The sequence below is a fragment of the Callorhinus ursinus genome, unplaced genomic scaffold, assembly GCF_003265705.2.
Source record: "Callorhinus ursinus isolate GAN/ISIS: 27379988/994484 unplaced genomic scaffold, GSC_fseal_2.0 scaffold8, whole genome shotgun sequence".
Classification (NCBI taxonomy): domain Eukaryota; kingdom Metazoa; phylum Chordata; class Mammalia; order Carnivora; family Otariidae; genus Callorhinus; species Callorhinus ursinus.
The window spans coordinates 14632104-14654313 of NW_027397070.1; the positions used below are offsets into that span (position 1 = coordinate 14632104).

Here is a 22210-nt window from a genome sequence, read left to right on the forward strand (position 1 = left end):
TATTTTTTGTGTGCTTTATATGGTATATGTTTGCCCTTTTATTTTTAATCTTTTTTAGTTGTGTCCCTTGTAGATTGCATAGACTAGAATAGTTCTTAAGCCAATCAAAATTTTTCTTATAATAGGTTGGATCACTCCTTATTCATTTATTATTATATCAGATATACTTGATATTATTCTTGTCATCTTACTTTATATTCTCTTTCTCTTGCTATTTCCTATAATCTATCATATTAGCCAATATTTATCCATGTGGTTTTTTTTTGTTTGCATCATTATCTGAGATCTAACGTTATGAGATAGAAATCTGAAGCCAGCCTATTTTTATTTTATTTGCAAGTAATCTGTTTCCTCTCTACTCCTCCTAGATGCTTCTAGGACTTTAAATTTTGCCTTAAATAATGTCACTAGCACATGTTTGGGAGGGGATTGCTTTTCAATTAATTTTTCCTGATACACAAAAAGCCCTTTTAATACGCAAATACATTTCTTCGGTTTAGGACTTTTTCTATTTTATTTTAAGTAGTATTTCCATTCTATTTATCTAATGACTTTCTTCAGATATATCAATTAGCCATATGTTGGATCTTTATTATCTATCCTTTACATTTATCATCACTTTGTGTACATTCATCTCTCAAACTTTTGTTACAAATCAATTGTTTCATTTTCTGTGGTATAAATTTTAAAAATTTCTTCTAACTACCATTTTATTTATTTATTTAAAGATTTTATCTATTTATCTGAGAGAGAGAGATAGCGAGTGGCTCAGTTGGTTGAGCAGTGACTCTTGAGTTTGGCTCAGGTCATGATCTCTGGGTGGTGGGATCAAGCCCTGAGTTGGGCTCCCCCCTCAGTGGGGTGTCTGTTTCTCTCACTCTCTCTCTGCTCCTCCCTCTGCTCACATGCTCTCTCTCTCTCTCAAATAATAAATCTTAAAAAATACTTTTTGAGTTCTATAATAAATTTTTTTCAAAAGGATGTTCTTCATATAACTTTTGGATGCTATATTTCTTTCTTATACATTTCAGACTCTCTTCATAGAATTTATATTTGATTTTTCTGTGTACTCAGTTTGAATGAAGATAGGTCATTTCTGGTTGCCCAAAGTTAATATCAGATAGATTTACCTGGCATTTCTTGACTTCTCATCTTGGAGGCATTAGAATACTATGTTTAGATCTTAAGTAGGAGCACCAGAAGATGCAGTTTTATATTACTAATTTAGTCATTCAGAATCCTGAAACGTGTTGGGGGGTGGGATGGACCAGGTTCTGAGAATTTTGCCTCTACATATTTTTTCTGTGATTGTTAACTATTATACTAGAGGCCGGCCTTTTCCATTGTTTTTTCTATATGATAAAGATTATTCTAGGCTTTTTTTTTCTGTGCATGCACATATATTATATATACATACATCTTATGAAAATAATATTAAAGATGTTGTTTTTGCAGTTTATATTCCTTCGAGGATTTTTATTTTAAAACTGAAATACAGACACATGAGTAATGATCTTGATTACTATCTCTACTACTTATAGTTTACAAATGAACTATATAAAGTGTGCTTGCATTTCAAAGATTTTATCTGAATCTTCTAAATATTGTAGTGATATTTGCCTATGAAAACAGAAAATTATCTAATAGAAAACGTGTTGAGATGCATTTATTATATAATTTAGTATTTTTTAAAAGATTTATTTGAGAGAGAGCGAGAGAGAACATGAATGGAGGGAGTGGCAGAGGGAGAGGGAGAGAGAGTCCCCAAGCAGATTCCCCACTGAGCTTGGATCTTGACATGGGGCTCCATCCCAGGACCCTGAGATCATGACCTGAGCTGAAATCAAGAGGCGGTTGCTTAACCAACTGAGCCACCCAGGCACCCCTTTATTATTTAGTATTAACAACAACTCTATACAGACAGATAAAACCATTCCATTTCCCAAATGAAGAAAATGTAGTTCAGAGATTCGGTGACTAATCCATGTATATAGGGCTGGTAAGCTAAGATTCAGATCTAGATCTCTCTGACTCTAAATGTGATTTCCATTATATCCTACTGTTTTGTGAACTTGTGAAGACCCTCTCACTTTTTCTTTTCATGCTTCATTTTGAATACTTGTTCTTATCTTGTTTTCAGAACCAGTCTTGATATAAGCCAGAAAGAATCTGAGAAGCTCTAGTTGAGTAATTTGAGATATTCTTATTTTACTTAACCCTGCTGTTTTATATTTGATCCATTGCAACCCAACATTGGAAGCAGGGCTTCTGCTTATATTAGGGTGGAGGTTCTTACATTGCTTGTTCCCTCTTGCCAACTGAAATCCTATTTCTGAGTACTGGGCCAAGGCTGGGGCCTTGCTAACTGTGGTAGACTTCTCTGATATTAATTGCTTAATTACTGAAAGCTTTCACTGAATACTGCCTGGCAACCCATTACCGGTTGCCCCCCACTAGAACGTGCCATTGTCCGAAGCCAGAATTTTCTGATGCCACTTCTAGTCCACTACCACCTGTGGTCTGTCCTATGTTTGGAATATTGTGTTCTATCTTCTGCTCTATATTTCCTTCCAATGTGGGTATCTGGAACTGACTTTTCCCCGCTATGCCCCATTTCCTGCATTGTCTTCCATTCCTCAATGGTTAGGTTTAATCTTGGCCCCACCCCCATACCTTAGTTAGCCTTGTTCCTTGCTACATAATCCAGACAATGACCCAAGATACACAAAGCACATAAGACTTAATTCCTGTCTGAGGTCTAGCTGGGGATATGTCACAGAAGCACAAGGATCTGACCCTTCTCCTAGCCTAAACTTCTCATATTTATGGATGAGGAAACTGAGGGTAAATTTCACACTCCAAATCACAGTTGGTGGCAGAGTTAGAAGTAGAATCAACAGTAACCTCAATTAGACTTCTATTATATTCATTTTTTGATAAATAACCCTTATACCTAGGTAAGCCTTAAGCATATTTAAAAAATACAGATTGGGATTACAGAAGTCATTTTATTATGCACTATCAATGTTTCATGAGATATTAGATTAGTGTATTTTTGATTTTATATGGAAGTATAAAAAAAGGAATTATTTGGACATTTATCTGATTTCATAACTCAATATGTGAAAGCCGAAATTTTTTTTAAAGCAAAGCAATGTCATTCCACCAGATGTCACTGTTTGCATGTAACAATGAAGTTACAATGATTAAAAATAAAATCCACTTCCTTAATCATATTTTGTAATAAAAGAAAATCTATATAGTTTTATTCTTATTCTTCTTTAGATTTATTATTTTATTAAGCCTATATTCCCTGAATTTTTAAAAAGTATTCAAAGTGTTCATTACTTCTACAAATTTTGAAGACTATACTAAAGAAAATTATTTGTAATCTTCAAGAAGACAAACCCTTAAAGTTTTTTCTAGATCTAGGAGTTTGCTTTGCCAACAACATTCTTTGTAAGTTACTATTAACTAAATTGTAGATTGTGACCCAATAAGGGGCTGTGAAATCAATTTTGTGGCTTGCTGCAAGCACTTGAAAAAACTGTTGTGTAGAATAGAATACTCTATTGCATGTAAGTATTATTTTGGCAAAACTTTACACATGAACATTCTTAAAATATCCCTGTACACATCTTCTTTGAGTTGTATAAAAGCAACTGTGAGCTCCATCCTGTGAAGCCTCTTCCAGGTTTTGTACCCCAAGGAGAAAGATAAATTCACTAAGGAAGGGATAGCAAAGATGTCATGGGGGGACTTCTGTGTTAGAGTAACATGGAGGAGGGTAGAAGGGTGCTGGAGGAAGACCCTTTCTCTATGCATCAAAGGATGGAGCTCATGTTCACTTTTATGTAGCTCATAGAGTATGTATGCAGAGATTTTATTTTTATTTTTTAAAGATTTTATTTATTTGACAGAGCGAGAGAGAGACAGCGAGAGAGGGAACACAAGCAAGGGGAGTGGGAGAAGAAGAAGCAGGCTTCTCACTGAGCAGGGAGCCCGATGCAGGGCTCAATGCGGGGCTTGATCCCAGGACCCTGGGATCATGACCTGAGCCGAAGGCAGACGATTAACCACTGAGCCACCCAGGCGCCCCAGTATGCAGAGATTTTAAAAGAGTACTCACAGCTTAGAGCAAATGTTTTCTAAGCTTCTTTGATAGCAATCTACAATAAGAAATACATTTTATATCTCTGGCCCATAGGAGACAAGGAAAGAGGTTTAACTCACTCTGAGAGAGGTAGGCATGTTTCCTTCATTCAATACCCCCAATAAAAGCAATAATAATTATAATATCAACCACTTAGTGAGCATGCACTATGTGTAAACTCTCACATGTTATTTAGAAGCATTAGACCCTGAAAGACCTGATCACTGTTGCTGTAGATAGAGGAAGAAACAGACCTAGGAAGGAAAAGTGACCTACCCCACATAGAACACCAAGTGCCCAAAGTGGGGCTAAAATCCTGGTTTTTAGCCTCATTCCAAAAGCTAGCTCTTCTCACTATATCAGTGCATTTTAGGCTCCGCTTTTTTTTGGCCCCCCCCCCCCCCCCCCCCCCACCGATAAGGACCACTTGGAGTCTATGATAAGTGTATAAATTCCTAGGCTCTATCCCTAACCCACTGAATCAGAATCTCTAGAGGAGGAATCTGGGAAGCCATAGATTTGACAACCTCCCAGAATATTCTTATGATCAGGCTGTTTTAGGAAAGACTTTAGTACATCAGTGGTTTTCACACTTAAGTGTACATCAGAGTCGCCTGCAGGGCTGGTTAAAACACAGATGAACAGGTCCACCATGAGATTCTGATTCATTGAGTATAATGGGGGTCCAAGAGTTTGCATTTCCTAGCATGTTTCCATGTGATGTTAATGATGCTGGTTAGGGAACACCCTTTGAGAACCACCACAGTACCTGTGATTCTCAGTGTCCCAGGACAGAGTGTGGGACTGGCTTTGGCTGTGAGACTTTTCGTGCTGAGCCAAAATACAACAATTCTTATTCAGTACTTACTACATTTGCCTCCACAGAAGAAAGAAAATGAGTAAGACTCCCTTTTTCTTCAGACCAGTCTATGTCTACTGTGAAAAAGATACACAGAATTAGAAGTAGTATATTCTACAATGAAAGATCAGATCAAATGCAGCAGGAAAACTAGGGAAGGAAAGATGAATTTTGACTGGGTAGAGGGGGATTTATAAAGGTGTCATGAGGGAGTTGTGATCTGAAAGTCTTCTTTTCATCATTTTTTATAGCCACACTGTATTGTCATTTGGTTTGCCTGTCTTCCCTACTGCCCCTTAGTAATCTTGGCCCCTTAGGCACCTTTTGTATAGTGAATGTAGGTTCAGCCAGGAGTTAGGGAAGGGAAGTGGGATTGGCAAGTAGATGGTGCCCAGACTGTGGAGGAGCCTGAATGTGGGGTTCAGGAACTTGAGTTTATACAGTGTGTGTAGTCATTAAAGTATTTGGAAAGGGGTGACTGGTGACACCTCTGGCAGGGTATATGGCATGGATTGGAGGAGGGAGAGTCTATGGTAAGGGGCTAGTAAAGATGATCTCATAGGACTCAGATGAGAGAAAATCCAATGGACAGGACAGACACCATGGAAGGAGAAGGAGCAGAACCAGTGATTACTGCTGGGAGTGAAGGAGACGTTGGTTATGAAGAGATTTTCCATCTGAAATGGTGTTTTCCAAAGGATTAAGTTTTTCTCTCTGGAAATAAAGAAAGAAGTAGGGAAAGTCTGGAGAAAATTTTCAAATAATTCATTTTTGTCATACAGAACCAGTTGCTAATCTTGCATACGCTTTCACTAAGCTTCTCTGCACACATCTACCAGAGCACAGCTATTCATTCTAAAATATCCAATGGCTTCTTTCACTTCTCTTCCTGTCAACCAGAATGTCTGTTTCTTTAGTGAACATTTGGAATGTAGAAAGACAATAAGATGGGAATGACTCTTACTACCTTGTTTTTGGTATAGAGCTAGATAAAATTATAGCAGTATCTCAAGATGGCTTCTTAAGGTCACACCTCTCCTTCCGGATCTTAGAAATACTTTACTGATCTTGACGTATGTGCTTTCTTGGCTCATTATTGCAACCAACAGACTTTGCCCTGTTCTTTGTTTTTCCTATATGTATCAGTCAGGATTCAGTTGAAGAAAACAAATATTTTTAGTTATTTTAAGCAAAAAGGGAGTTAGTAATGAGAATTTGATGCTTATAAAATCAATGGAAGGATTGGGAAAATGGGCTCTAGGCAGGAAGGGCTTCCAGAGATTACTCACAAAACACGCTTAACTGGCTGCCAAGGGAGCTGCTCCTTCTAGTATAGTCAGGAAGGTGGTAAATCTGGAAGCCAGTACTGGCAACATAACACCTTAGTTCCGATTCAGGGATCCAGTGGCCTCTACTGTCCCGCTTTTGACTCTGGAACCACAGTATTTCTGTTTGATATGCTCACTGCCCCCCCACCCCCACCAAAAAAGGAAAGGCAACCTACAAAGTACTATTAACTGAAACACTGCTACAGTAGACCTCAATGTTGCCATAACTGTTTGCCAACAAAAACATGGGAACCTTCTGCCTTCCAAATTGTAAGTGAGTGCATCTGATTAGAGGATCCTAAGTCACATCTAGGACACTGGCTGCTGGAGAGTTTTACCTCAGTAGTTCAAGAAAGCACATTAGAAGGAGGATAATTTGGGAGTTGAGGGGCAGTCTACTATATTCACCATAATGGCAGTTGAACTTTATCTTCTCTTTGAATTAAAATATTTGACTAGTTGAGCTAGGAGGCTTTTCTCCATGACTCTACTTTGGCAAGCCCTATCTCCACAAGCCTAGCTTTGGGTGGGCCTGTTTCTTTAAGAGCAGGTATGGTAGGATCTGATAGGATCTGAGGGTTTCAGCATCTTATTAAGTAACTAAGGTCAGTTGGGTGCTTTGTGTACTCTTAGTCTTCACATTTCATGGCTCATAAAGTGATTGTTCATATAATGGTATATCAAAAAGAGGGACCATTGGCTCTAAATACTTCCACGTGAAACTGATACAGCCATTGTCGGTGCAGGCCCATTTTGTACTCATTTTATAGTTCTTTTATAGCAAGTGCAAAAATTAGTACAAATTAATACACAATTTAATACACAATTAATGTTATTTTAAAGCAGTTTGTAAGTCAATCATAAATAACACATTTTGCCTTCAAATTTTCATTTAACTCATCTCTTTGGCTTAATTAAGGCCTTTGCTTATAAGTTTTGTATCTCATGTATATCTTAACATATATGTATAGTGTGTAGCCTAGAGGGGAAGACTTAATGCCATAGTTTTTTGGTTCATCCTGGCAAGATATGATTCAAGAAGAGAAAACTTCACTGTGAGAAGGCAGTTCTGCTTGGGCTGACACTTTACCTCACTCTAAGAAATGAGACCATTTCCTGTGGGCCTGGAGTGGGGAACAGGTCAATGATCAGAAAGTAGAGACCTTTTTACTTCTTTTGTAATTAAGCTTTCACAGTGTGAATTTCTTATTTTAATATAATAAAATCATCATAAAGGTTACTACTAAAATGTATACAGAACCAAAGAGAAATTATTTTGAATTATTTCCCATTTCTAATTATCTGACTTCTGCACTATTTCTGCCTAGTATAGATATCAAATGTTAACGTGTTTATTTCAGCAGAGATATGAAATGAGACTCATCAGTGACCTAAAAAACCAATGTATTGTTTTTATCATACTGTAGAATACTGCAAGGAATTCCTGTTATGGATCGCAATCAAGAATGTGTTCCTGTTCTCCCACCACCACCAGTGGTACTACCTCATTTGACACAAAGACCTAGACAGCTTGCTCACAAACCATACCTACAACTCTTGGGAGAGGAAGTAAGAACTTCCTTTAAATATTACTTTTCTCTATCTTACAGTTCTCAAACTTTTTGGTTTCAGGACCCTTTTTATAATCTTAGGAGTCACTGAGGACCTCAATAATTATTTATGTGGGTTATATCTTTTTAAAAAAGATTTTATTTGTTTATTTGAGAGAGAGAGAGAGAGAGAGAGAGAGAGAGAGAGAACACGTGCATGAGTGGGGGCTGGGGGAGAGGGAGAAGCAGGCTCTCTGCTGAGCTGGGAGCTGGACACAGAGCTCGATGCCAGGACCCAGGGATCATGACCCAAGCCGAAGGCAGACACTTAATCAACTGAGCCACCCAGGTGCCCCTGTGTGGGTTATATCTATTGACATTTACAAATATTGGGAATTAAAACTGAGAAAATGCTAAGTGTTTATTTTCTAAAAATAACAGTAACAAAATATTAGCATAAAATGTGTTTTTATGAAAAATAATTATATTTTTGAAAACAAAAAATTTAAGGAGAAAACTAGGGTTGTTTCACATGTTTTGCAATCTCTTTAATGTGTGGCTTACTGGAAGATGGCTGTCTGCTTCTGCATTCAATTTTGTGGTAGGTTGTTTTGGTTGAAACATACGAGGAAAATTCTGGTCTCACACAGCTGCGTAGTTGGAAAATATTATTTTAATATATTTTTAATGTAATTATGGATATATTTTTTAGATAATATACCAAAACTTAAGTAGTAGTTTCTTGAAAGTTGTTGCAAGCCTTGTACTTCTGGGGAAGATGGAGAAAAAGTACTTTTACTCCTCCCTGTTCTTCCTGCTAAGTACAACTAAAAATGCTGATTTACAAACATAAAAGCCTCTTGAAAAGTGGAGAACAAAGCACATTAACTAGAAACTTTGGCACCCAAGAAATGACAAGGCAGTGAGTTAGTTCCTTGGGTTTTCTTTTTTTGCTACATATATACTAGACTTGGTGCTGAGAAATCTGTTAACCTAGAAACAAAAAATTGGCAAAGGAAAAAAAGCTCCAACAAAAACCTACTCTCTTTAGCCAAAAAAAACCACAAAAAACAGGAAAGGGATAGGCAAGCAAGACAGAAAAATTTTTAGACAATAACTGCTCCATTCCAGCTAAATACCACAGAAAAAAGTGGCCCCACCCTCACCATCAAAAGCCTACTGGGAAATTGAAACCTTACTCTTGCCAGAAAATAATGAGGCACTCTTACACCCTGCCAGGGTGGAATCAAAGAAGGCTGAATGTGGAGCTGGGACTTTCATCTTAACAGAGTGTTAATGAGATTCCTCCTCCATATTGTCATTTGCAATCACATGGGGATCTTGGAATTCTATCCTCAAGTAGTAGTAATGACCACATCTCCCCTTCTCCACTGCGATTGTATCAGAGGAAGCCTAGTGGAGTGTCAGCTAAAACAGAAGCATTAAATAAGATCAAGAGTAAAATGGCATTTTTCACATAAATAGAACAAACAATCCTGAAATATGTGTGGAGCCACAAAAGATACTGAATAGCCAAAGCAGTCTTGAGAAAGAACAAAGCTAGAGGTATCATGCTCCCTGATTTCAAACTATATTATAAAGTTCTAGTAATCAAAACAGTGTGGTATCACCATAAAAACAGACACATAGATCCATGGAGCAGAATAGAGAGCCTAGTAATAAACCCATGCTTACATGGTCAATTAATTGTTGGCAAAGGAGCCAAGAATATACAGTTGGGAAAGGACAGTCTCTTCAATAAATGGTGTTAAAACTGGACAGCAACATGGAAAAGAATGAAATTGTACCACTATCTTACACCATACATAAAAATCAACTCAAAATGGATTAAAGACCTGAGTGTAAAACCTGAAACCATAAAACTCCTAGAAGAAAACAGATGGTAAGCTCCTTGACATTGGTCTCGACAATGATTTCTTGGATTTAACACCAAAAGCAAAGGCAACAGAAGCAAAAGTGAACAAGTAGGATTATGTCAAACTAAAAAGCTTCTGCACAGCAAAGGAAACTATCAATAAAATGTAAAGGCAACTGGGGCACCTGGGTGTCTTAGTCAGTTAAGCCTCTGGGCCTTTGGCTCAGGTCACGATCCGAGGGTCCTGCTCATTCTATTTCTCTTTCTTTCTTTCTCTTTCTCAAGTGAATAAATGAAATCTCAAAAAAAAAAAAATGAAAAGGCAACCTACTAAATGGGAGAAAATATTTATAAATCATATATCTGATAAGGCATTAATATCCAAAATATATAAAGAACTTATACAACTCAGTAACAAAAAACAAGAACAAAAACAAAGCCCCCCAAAAAATCCAATTAAAAAATGGGAGGATCTAAGTAGAATTTTTCCAGAAAAGATACAGATGGCCAACAGCTACATGAAAGGATGCTCAACATCACTAATCATCAGGGAAATGCAAACTGAAACCACAATGAGATATCACCTCACACCTGTTAGAATGGCTATCATCAAAAAGACAAGAAATAACAAGTGTCGATGAGGATGTGGAGAATAGGGAATCCTTGTGCTCTGTTGGTGGGAATGTAAATTGGTACAGCCACAATGGAAAACAGTTTCCTTAAAAAATTAAAAATAGAACTACCACATGATTCAACAATCCTACTTCTGGATATTTGCCCAAAGAAAATGAAAACACTAGAAAAGATACATGCAACCCCCTCACGTTCATTGCAACATTATTTACAATAGCCACGATATGGAAACATCTTAAATGTCCACTGATGGATGAATGGATAAAGAAAATGTGACAGCATACACACACACACACACACACACACACACACACGTATGCATGCACACACTCACAGAGCAATATTATCCAGCCATAAAAATGAAATCTTGCCATTTGTGACAACTTGGATGGACTTTGAAGGCATTATGCTAAGTGAAATAACCATACAGAGAAAGACAAATGATCTCACTTATATGCAGAATCTAAAAACAACCCACCACCTCCAAAACAAGGTCATAGATACAGAGAACAGAGTGGTGGTTGACAGAGATGAGGGGTGGGGAGGTGGGAGATATGGGTGAAAGGAGTCGAAATGTACAAGCTTCTAGTTATAAAATAAAAAAGTAATGGAGATGTATAACATGGAGACTATAGTTAACAATACTGCATTGCATATTTGAAAGTTGCTTAGACAGTAGATCTTGAAAGTTTCTTTTCATAAGAAAAGAAATTGTGTAACTATATATGGTGATGAATATTGACTAGACTTATTGTGGTGATCATTTTGCAACATATACAAATATCAAATCATTTTATTGTACACTTGAAACCAATATAATGTTATATGTCAATTATACTTCAAATAACAAAAATAAACAGAAAAGAAATAGAAAGTCTTAGGAAAGAAATTGAAAACATCGGGAAGAAACACAAACATTTTAGAATTGAAAAATATAATTGAAATTAAAAGCTTAGTGGACGGGCTCAAAAGTAGGGTGGAGGAGAATAGGAATCAGTGAACTTGAAGATAGAAGAATAGAATTTATCCAGTCTGAACAACAAAGAGAGATAGATTAAAAAAATTTTTACAGACTTGTGGGAACAGGTCCTTAGGGACCTGTGGGCATAAATAAAAAATCTAGCATATGTGTTATTGAAGTCCTGTAAGGAGAAGAAAAAGAAGAGGAGGTGGTGGTGGCTGAAAATGTGTAGGAGGAAATAATGGCTGAAAACTTTCCAAATTTAGAAAAAGGCAAACATACTTAGGAAGCTGAGCAAACCCCAAGCAGGAAAAAATCTAAGGAAATTTGTACTAAGCCACATAATAGTCAAACTTCTGAGAAGTAATGACATAGAAAAAACCTTGAAAGCACCAAGAGAGAAACAACATGTTATCTATAGGAGAAAAACAATTTGAATGGCAGTGGATTTCTCATCAGAAACTAGGAAGGCCAGAAATCAGTCCTATATCCAGAGAAAATATCCTTTGGGAATGAAGGGGAATCAAGACGTTTTCAGATGAAAGGAAAGAGAATTTGTTGCTGGCAGATTTGACCTAAAAGAATGACTAGAGGAAGTTCTCTAAATAGGAGGAAAATGATAAAAAGAAGAAATCTTGGAATATCTAGAAGGAACAAAAACATGTAAAGCAAAAATATGATTAAAGCATTAGTTTCCTTCACCTTTTGAGTATTCCAAATTATGTTTGTCAGTTGAAGCACAAAATTATCATGTTGTTAAATGTATATAGAGGAAATGTTTAAAATAATTATAAATGGGGAAGGGCATACAGGGAGGTAAGGTTTCATATCACTTGAACTGGTAAAATGATGACATTTGTAGACTTTGACAAATTATGTTTATATAATGTAATTCCTAGAGAAAAACTAAAAAGCTATATAAAGAGATACACTCAAAAACACCATAGATAAATAAAAGTGGAATTTAAAAATATATCCAGGTAACAGTAAGGCAGGAAAAAGAAAACAGAGAAACAAAAGATACCGGAGAGAACAAACAAAACAAAAAATGAAATGTTAGACTAAATCCCCAAGTTAAATATAAATTGTCTGGATACACCAATTAAGTGAATGGAGATTGCAGAGTAGACTGAAAAACATAACCCAAGTAACTGACTTCAAATATAATGATATAGGAGGTTGAAAACAAAGGTGTAAAAAAAAGGTGTATCATGCAAACATAAAGAAAAGCAGATTATTAGTTAATATTAATATCATTAATATCAGGTAAAGCAGACTTTCAAGCAAAGAAAATTATCAGAGGGGCATTATATTATGATAAAAGTGTCAATCTGCCAGGAAGACATAGCAGTCTTAAGAAGTGTGTGCACCAAAGAACAGACCTGCAAACTATATGAAGCAAAAAATGGAATGAGAAATAGGCAATTCCACAATTACAGTTAGAGATGTCACCACCTCTCTAAATAATTGATGAAAACACTTAGAAAATCAGCAGAGATATAGGAGAACTCAAAAACTCCATTAACCAATAGAATCTAGTTGAAATTATAGAACATTATACCCAATGAAAGCAGGATCACACATTCTTTTCAAGTTCCCAAAGGACATATACCAAGATAGAGCAAATCCATAATGGAATCAAATTAGAGAACAATAACAAAGATAACCAAAAAAATCTCCAAATATTTGGAAGCTAAACAATAAAGTTAAAAGTAACTGCATCAACAAGAAAGTCTCAAGAGATTAAATATATATATATATATATACACATATTTTAAGATTTTATTTGTTTGATAGAGAGCAAGCATGAGCAGGGGGGAGGGGCAGAGGGACAAGCATACTCCCCACTGAGTGTGGAGCCCAATGGACACAGGGCTTGATCCCAGGACCCTGAGATAATGACCTGAGCCAAAATCAGACACTTAACCAACTGAGCCACCCGGGTGCTCCCCCCACCTTTTTAAAAAACTGAACATGCACCTACCACTCAGCAATAAAAAGGAAGGAACTCTTAATATGTCCAACTATAAGGATGAATCTTCAGAGAATTACACTGAAAAAGCCAATTTTAAAAGATTACATACTGTATGGTTTCCTTATATAACATTCTTGAAATAACAAAATTATAGAAATGGAAGACAGATTAGTGGTTTCTAGGGTTTCAGGTTGGGGGGGGTCAGATGAGTGTGTCTATAAAAGGACAACATGAGGGATCCTTGTGATGAAAATGTTTTGTATTTTGACTGTGTTATTGTACTGTAGTTTTGCAAGATGTTACCTTTGAGGGAAACTGGGTAAAGGATAGATGGGATCTCTCTTACTATTTCTTAAAACTGCATGTGAATCTATAATTATCTCAAAATAAAAAAAGTTTATTAAAAAATTGTGATCATTAGAGCAAAAAAAAGAGCAACTAAACTTAGTTATAAAGGTAATCTTGAGTGATAATTTGTATAGCTAAACGAGAATGTATTAAGTGATAATTCCCACAGCTAAAGGCACATCAATGACATTCATGCCTTGATACATTAAAATCTATTGTTATAATGTTGGAGAGGTTAGGGAGAAAGGGGAACCCTCTTACACTGTTGGTGGGAATGCAAGTTGGCAACAGCCACTTTGGAAAACAGTGTGGAGGTGCCTCAAAAAATTAAAAATAGAGCTACCCTATGAGCCAGCAATTGCATTCCTGGGTATTTACCCCAAAGACACAGATGTAGTGAAAAGAAGGGCCATATGCACCCCAATGTCCATCACAGCAATGTCCGCAATAGCCAAACTGTGGAAAGAGCCGAGATGCCCTTCAACAGACGAATGGATAAAGAAGATGTGGTCCATATATACAATGGAGTATTACTCAGCCATCAGAAAGGATGAATACCCAACTTTTACATCAACATGGATGGGACTGGAGGAGATTATGCTAAGTGAAATAACTCCAGCAGAGAAAGTCAATTATCATATGGTTTCACTTATTTGTGGAACATAAGGAAGAGCATGGAGGACACTAGGAGAAGGAAGGGAAGAATGAAGGGGGGGAATCGGAGGGAGGGGGACAAACCATGAGAGACGATGGACTCTGAGAAACAAGCTGAGGGTTCTAGAGGGGAGGGGGGTGGGGGATGGGTTAGCCTGGTGATGGGTATTAAGGAGGGCGCGTACTGCGTGGAGCACTGGGTGTTATACGAAAACAATGAAGCATGGATCACTACATCAAGAACTAATGATGTAATGTATGGTGACTAACATAATAAAATAAAATTAAATGAAAAAACAAAAAAATCTATTGTTGTTTTGTACTTTGAGTGAATTTTTTACCCATTTATGATTTGTGAATTTTTTAAAAAATATTTTATTTATTTATTTGACAGAGAGAGACACAGTGAGAGAGGGAACACAAGCAGGGGGAGTGGGAGAGGGAGAAGCAGGCCTCCTGGTGAGCAGGGAGCCCGATGCGGGGCTTGATGCGGGGCTTGATCCCAGAACGCTGGGATCACCACCCGAGCCGAAGGCAGACGCTTAACGACTGAGCCACCCAGGCGCCCCGATTTGTAACATTGTACATCGGTTATTTGTTCGAGTTATGTAACTCTTCAAATGTATCAACATTTTAGTATATATATAATATCAAAATATCTTATTTTTAATATTATCAGATAAAGATTTTAGCATTGTGTTAGAAGGTGGAGGAGGGACAGTAAAGTATCCTCCAGACTGAGAAGGCACATTGAGACTGAAAAACGAAGCAAACAACTGCATACTATTCACACAGTTTTATTCAGGGTAACTTGCTGACAGGAGGGATAGGGCACACAAATGACTCAGGTACTATGCGGCTACTCCCGTCCAATCTGGACCTTAACCCTTACCTTTTACAGAGCGAGGGGCATGGTGATAAGGTCAAAGAGTAGTTCTCTAAAGTGACGCCATCTGTGCACCAGTCATCTCTACTGGTTACCTAAAGTGGAGCCTTTCGTGCACCGCTTTACGGAAGATCAGGGTGAGCCTTCCCACATTCCCGTCAGAGTATACATTAACCTCCATGAGGCCTGGAACATGTGGTACTGAGGGAGGTCCTTGCGTGGGCATGAACGAGATGGAGAGCCAAACATGGAGTTGGTGTTGTCCGCACTCCTACACACTGGGAACCTGACAGACTCATGGTGAGAGACACACATTTTCCAAATTTCTCATTTTTGCTAACAGCTTAAATTTTTTCATTGGCACAAATACTCTGAAGGGTTTTATTCGAAATGACAGGATTGCTTCATTCATTTTCAAGATAATGCTTGCCATATACTCATCTGAATGAACAGTTTGATGTTTGTCCTCTCAAATGAAAATGGTGGCTAGTTCAGTTCACAACTCTAACAGTAGCACATGTGTTTTTCCTCAAAACCACCATCCTACTTCACTGTGGCCACAGGAACACTTTATGTGTACTTCTCATTTAGTCGCATTGATGTGTACTTAAAAAAAGATGTGTGCTTAAAAGTTGAGATGTAATAAAATTAACAATTTTTCCTGCTTTCTGGTGGGCACTTTTAAGGAGCAGCTGCCTTGATTCATGCTAAGGTGCCATCAGTTTTGTTCAATTTTTTTGTTTTTTAACCATCAGTGCAAATTTCAACACAGAGGAAAGGCAAATAGCCTCTAAATATTATTGAGTGAATAGTTTTCAATTGTGGAAAAGTATTGCAAAGGTCTTGAAAAGCCCTTTGTAAAGATCTTGAGCTCTTTAGAGTCTCAGACCACATTTTGAAAAGTCTCATTTATCCTTATGTTTCACTTATATGAAGCTTAATTTACCCCTAGGAACTAATTTGCATGTCTCTCTCCCTTATTGAACAGAATATTCTGATTTTGGCTCTTCAGTGTGAACGTGAGTTATTGTATTGGCTTGTAATATTACATAGTAACCATAGGGGTTGTGCAGGTGCTATTATACTGAGTCAAGCTTGTTGCTTCATAGTAATTCAGTTTGCTATGCAATCTCGATTCTCCTGTTAAGTACCAACAGCTACCAACCCTGTCATTTCTAACCGTTTTTCCTTGTTCTTAGAAAGTTCTGAGAATTGCAGGGGAAATCAATTTACCACAATGAGTGTTTCTTCACTAATTTAATTTGATAAATTCTCTCCTGAAGGTGCACCTGTGCTTTTCCTTAATAGCATAGTTTCTGCTTGCTTAGTGATACATTTTTCTCTCTTCCCACTTGGAGGGTTGTATCTTGCTTACTTCTAGGGAAATCATTTTATTCTGGAGGCTTATGCTGCTGGACATCTATCTACTACATGGAAGGAATTACTGTATTGTATGTGTCCTATCGTTTGAAAGTCTGAAATTTTCTTAATTTCTAGGTGATCTTTGGAAGAAGAGTTGTCAGCTGATTTTGGAAAATTTTATTCATCTTTTAGCAATGACTTCCTGGCTCTAGGTCTATACAGCATAAAGTGATACAGTGTGCCCAGCAAAACAGAGGGCAAGTGAGATGGAAACTTAATTTTGAATTCATATGGTGGACAAATTAACCTGGAAACTACAAAATCTGCTTTTCTCTAAATACTCTCTTGGTACTTAGGAAATGTGATCAAGTGTATAGAATGGTTGAAGTATACCTGACTAGACATAAAAGTGGTCAAGACTCAATGTCACCTTATAATTGTGGATCTTTATTTACTGTGTTTAGGTCTTTGTATATTACTCTAAAAAGTGTGTAACATCCATACTCCAGGAGATTTCACTCTTAAGGCTTCATAGTTAATGCTATAGTAATGCTTGCAAATTGATGCTTTAAAATTATTTGAGGTCATTTTTCTGGTGAAAAATCTTTTGGGGGAAAATGAATAGTCCAAGTAAGTGTTATTAAAAGTCAATGGAAATATAATTACCAATAATACCATGCATTCAAGCAGCCATTATTTTTAGAATCTTACCACATTTTCTTGAAGATTTTGTCATGAATGCCTGATTAATTTTTATGCCTCCAACTATTTTTTTAAAGATTTATCCATTCATTTGAGAGAGAAAGAGGGCGCATGCATGCATGTTCAGGGGAAGGGGAGTGGGTAGGGGGAGAGAATCTCCAGCAGAATCCCCACCGAGTGCACAGCCCAACATGGGGCTCGATCCCAAGACCCTAAGATCACCACCTGAGCCATAATCAAGAGTTGGACGCTCAACCGACTGAGCCATCCAGTCACCCGAAAGCCTCCGACTATTTTTAAAAATAATTTTGTCTTTTATTGTTTGCTTTATTATTATTTATTGATAATGAACTTTATTTTGTAGAATTGTTTTAGAGTACAGACAAGTTACAAAGGTAGTATAGAGGTTTCCCATATATTATATGTCCTGTTTCCCCTGTTATTAATATGATAATATTGTATTGAATAGTGGCCCCAAAGAGATATGTTCAAGTCCTAACCCACAGTACCTGTGAATGTTACCTTAATCGGAAACAGGGTCTTTGCAGATATAATTCAGGGTCTTGGGATGAATCCTGGATTTAGAGTGGGCCCTAAATCCAATAGGACAGGGTCCTTATAAGAGGAAAATGCCGCTCGAACACCCAGGGAGGAAGACCATGTGACAGCAGAGGCAGAGATTGGAATGATGCAGCTGCAAGCTAAGAAATGCCAAGGACTGATGACAACCACTTGAAGCTAGAAAGAAGCAAGGAAGGATTCTTCCCTAGAAACTTCAAAGGAGCATGGACCTTCCTACAGCTTGCTTTTGGACTTCTAGTCTCCAGAGCAGTGAGAGAATACATTTCTGTTAGTTTAAACCACCCAGTGGTAATTTGTTATGGCAGCCTTAGGAGATTAATACAGCCTACAGTACCATGACCCAATATTTATACAGTATCATTAACTAAGGTCCATACTTCATTCACATTTCTTTAGTTTTTATATAATGTCCATTTTCTTTTCCAGGATCCCATCCAGGATACCACATTATATTTAGTTGTCATATTTAGTTGCCTTAGGTTTCTCCTGGCTGTGACAGTTTCTGAGACTTTGAGGGGGTAGTGGTCAGATATTTTGTAGAATGTCCTCCAATTGGGATTTGCCTGATGTGATTTTGGAATTAAGACAACCGAGGTAAAGTGCCATTTTAATCACATCATATCAAAGGTACATATTATCAACATTGTTATCACTGTTGATGTGAACCTTAATCATCTCAGGTAGTGTTTGCCAAGTTTCTTCATTGTGTAGTTTCCCTTTTTCCCCGTTTCCATACTGTAGTGTTTGGAATGTGGAGTTGTGCTCTACCTTCTTAAGAACAGAGTATAACAAAAAAATTAATCTGTATTTGTGCAAATTTGTCTATTCTTATTTATTTATTCATTCAATTATTTATATCAGTATGACTCGTGGATATTTATGTTGTACTTTGAGTTATACTCCAATAATACTTTATTATTATTTTGTTAATATATTTTGAGCTTTGGTTATTAAAAGTTCCTTCGGTTGTCTCCTATGTCCCTTCTACATATCCCATTACTGTGGGATCTTTTTTTAAAAACAGGCTCATCTTGTATATTTCCTGCCCCAGTCCATAGAATCAGCCATTTATATAAGAAACCCTAGTTGCCTTTATTGGAGAATGTGATTAGAAACCAAGATCTAGGCATTAGGTGTGCCTGGGCATTGTTGCTTCCAGGCCTTATCAACTGACACAGCAAGGAAATATGTATGGTATACTAACTCCTGTAAATATTTCTATATGTGATCATCTATGTTTAAATTAAGCTAAACATGAGTTCATAATGATGTCTTCAACTCTAATCCATTACCACATGATCCTTCTAACCTCCTCTCTTGCTTTTCTTTAAACTCCCAATCAAACAGCGATAACCCTGGCTTCTACCGTCTTCCATCCATTTACTTAACTGTTCAATTCCAGGGTAGAAGTATCAGAATTATTAACCCATATTTCTGTGGTATACAACTTCACCAACTAAAGTACAGTGTTATGTACCATTTCTTTTGCCTTTACTTTTGTAGACTATACTCGTTTCCAAGGCTGCTAAGGTCAGCAGCTTCCCCCCCCGCCCCGCCCACTTCAGTGAGGTGGTTTCATATTTTATAATACAGTTAGGTTGTTTTGTTATATTCTGCATTCCATACTGGGATTCCTCTTGATTTCCTAAATGATTTTTTAAAATTCACATACACAAAAATTCACTCTTTGTGCTCTAAAGTTCAGTAGCTTTTGACAAACACATAATGTTATATAGCCACAATTCCAGTATCATATAGAATAATTTCACCTCCCTAAAAAGTCACCTATGCCTGATTAAGTTTTATTTTGAAAAAACAAACAGTTATAGAAACCAAACTAACATACACCTGGGGACACTTTATCAAGAATTGATGCTAATTTTTTTGTCATACTTGTTCCAGATTTTTTAAAGTAAAAGAAATTTAAAAAATAAGAAGTCGTTTTGTACTTTTTTCTAATTCCATTTCCCTTCCTTCTCATTCAAGGGCCGTTACTGTTACAGTTGCAGTCTTTCTAGTCCATGATTTTATACTTTAATAGATGTATTTGTGGCACTAAACAATAAATACTATAGTTTTGCATGTTCTAGAGACATTTATATATGGGGCACTATTTTGTATGCATCTTTCTAAAATTTACTTATTATACTGTCAATAGTATGCTTCTAAGATCCATCTGTGGTTTATAATTTTTGGGCTTGAATAACCTTATAGTATTAGTTATATGACTATGCCATATTTTATTCATCTGTTTTTCTATTAATGGACATTTGGATTGGGCTTTGTTTTTTGCTATTTCATATGCTCTATGAACATCCTTGTACATATCTCTTCATGAAATGTATAAGAATTTTCTTAAAATATATAGCTGGAATTGAAATTCCTGGGTCATAAGGCATGTACATTTTTTCTTTTCCTAGAAATGGCCAGTTTGCCTCCAGTGTGGTTCTAGTAGTTTCCCCACATTCTCAACATCAGTTAGAATTGCCAACTTTACATTTCTGCTAATCTGATGGGTATGAAAAGTTGTCTTTCCCAGACTTTCAGGGGCTGTGGTACCAATTAACTCCCTATCTAGGCCACTAGAAACACTTTTGATGGGAGTTGGGGTTTTTACACTAGAGATCATTTGTTAGTTTCTAATAGCTTTTTATTTTCAAAGGTGTCTGCTTATCCAGGATGTACGAAGTTGTTTTGGAATCTAACTCCACCCAAATTCTCTGTTCCAGTATCTGTTATGAAGGAAACGCTATATCCAAAATATGAGGTAACACACAGAATGACTTTTCTCTGTTGTTGTTGTTTAATAATTAAATTGTATAATTGATTATGACATTAAATTGTACTGGACAGTTGCTGTGTAAATTGCCAGACAACTATTGCCATAATTGAGAATGACTGGATGGTACTATAGCATTGCACTTAATCCACATTACTTTAGCCAGTCAAGATTATTCTGTTTTCTTTTTGAAAAAATAGTTCATTTGACTGAAGTTTCAAGATATAGAACTACTCAGGTTGTTTAGAAGATCTTCATGTCATTTTCATTTGCTTTTAAAGTGAACTTTTAGGGGCACCTGGGTGACTTAGTTGTTAAGCACCTGCCTTATTTTTTTAAAAAAATGAAGTGAACTTTTAGTTAGTTTAATGTTAAAAAAAGCTTAACATCACCGAATACAGTTATTGCTCTTTTTTCTTCTTCCCTTAAAGAGTGTTTGCTCTCATTTTATGTTATATTGATTATTTTAAAACTTAGAAAAGTCAAGAGAAGAAAACCAAGTTCACTTATTATTCTTCTGCAGACAATTACTGTCCACTTTTTTGGTCCATTTTCTTTCATTGTTAAAAATTTTTCTTCCTCCTCCTTTTCTCTTTTCCCCGCTTTCTTCCTTTTATTTTTTTTCCTCTTAAAACAATTCTGTGATGAACATTATTGTGCATAATTTTTTAATGGTACTTAGGATTATTTTATTTGCACAGGATTTTAGGCAGCTTACTAAAACTCATATCAGAAAACAATAAAACAGAGGCACCTGGGTGGCTCAGTCGTTAGGTGTCTGCCTTCGGCTCAGGTCATGAACCCGGGGTCCTGGGATCGAGCCCCGCATCGGGCTCCCTGCTCCGTGGGAAGCCTGCCTCTCCCTCTCCCACTCCCCCTGCTTGTGTTCCCTCTTTCGCTGTGTCTCTCTCTGTCAGATAAATAAATAAAATCTTAAAAAAAAATAAAAAAGGAAAACAATAAGACAAAACGTTGAAGAAATCATAGGGAGAACATAAGAAGGGTAATAGTGTAATTGAGTCAGAGGTAAAATTAAATTAAAAATTTCTGTCCATATGTGCTGTTGCTTGAAATGGAATAATCAATTTACCTTTTACCTTCCTTGCAACCAAGGCAGGGATGGAATCACATTCATATTTGACCGATTCTGAATGTTAATGTTGAAACATCTTTACATTTTTTAGATTACTTGGTCATGGTGTATTATGCTTAAATATTATGTTGAATTCTGTTAGGCAATATTTTATTTTTAATATATATTCATGGTGAAATATGTATGTAGTATCTTTTTTTCCTTTGTTGGACTCTCCTATTAGGTTTATTCTTGCTTCATAAAGTTAATTGGGTAACATTTCATTTTTTTTAAATACCCTGAAATTAATATAACATAAAAATAATCTAGAAAATTCAGAAGAACTCAGTGGAAACATTTGAACCTTTTGGGAAGGTAATTGTTTGACAATTAGAATGTTTTCTTTTCTATAATATTACACTGTATGTTAACTAACTGGAATTTAAACAAAAACTTTAAAAAGAGAGTCCTGTGCTTAGCTCTTTGAAAC

The 22210-nt window shown here is 36.6% G+C and overlaps 1 protein-coding gene across 1 annotated transcript in view; it reads left to right on the forward strand.

Annotated features, from left to right (window-relative positions):
- The window catches only part of TTC6 (tetratricopeptide repeat domain 6), a 202793-nt gene that overhangs the window by 91866 nt on the left and 88717 nt on the right, over positions 1-22210 (forward strand). The window contains exons 7-8 of the mRNA XM_025869141.2: positions 7768-7909; positions 20532-20636. Of these exons, the coding sequence (XP_025724926.1) occupies positions 7768-7909; positions 20532-20636 (247 nt within the window). The remainder of the gene's footprint in view (positions 1-7767; positions 7910-20531; positions 20637-22210) is intronic.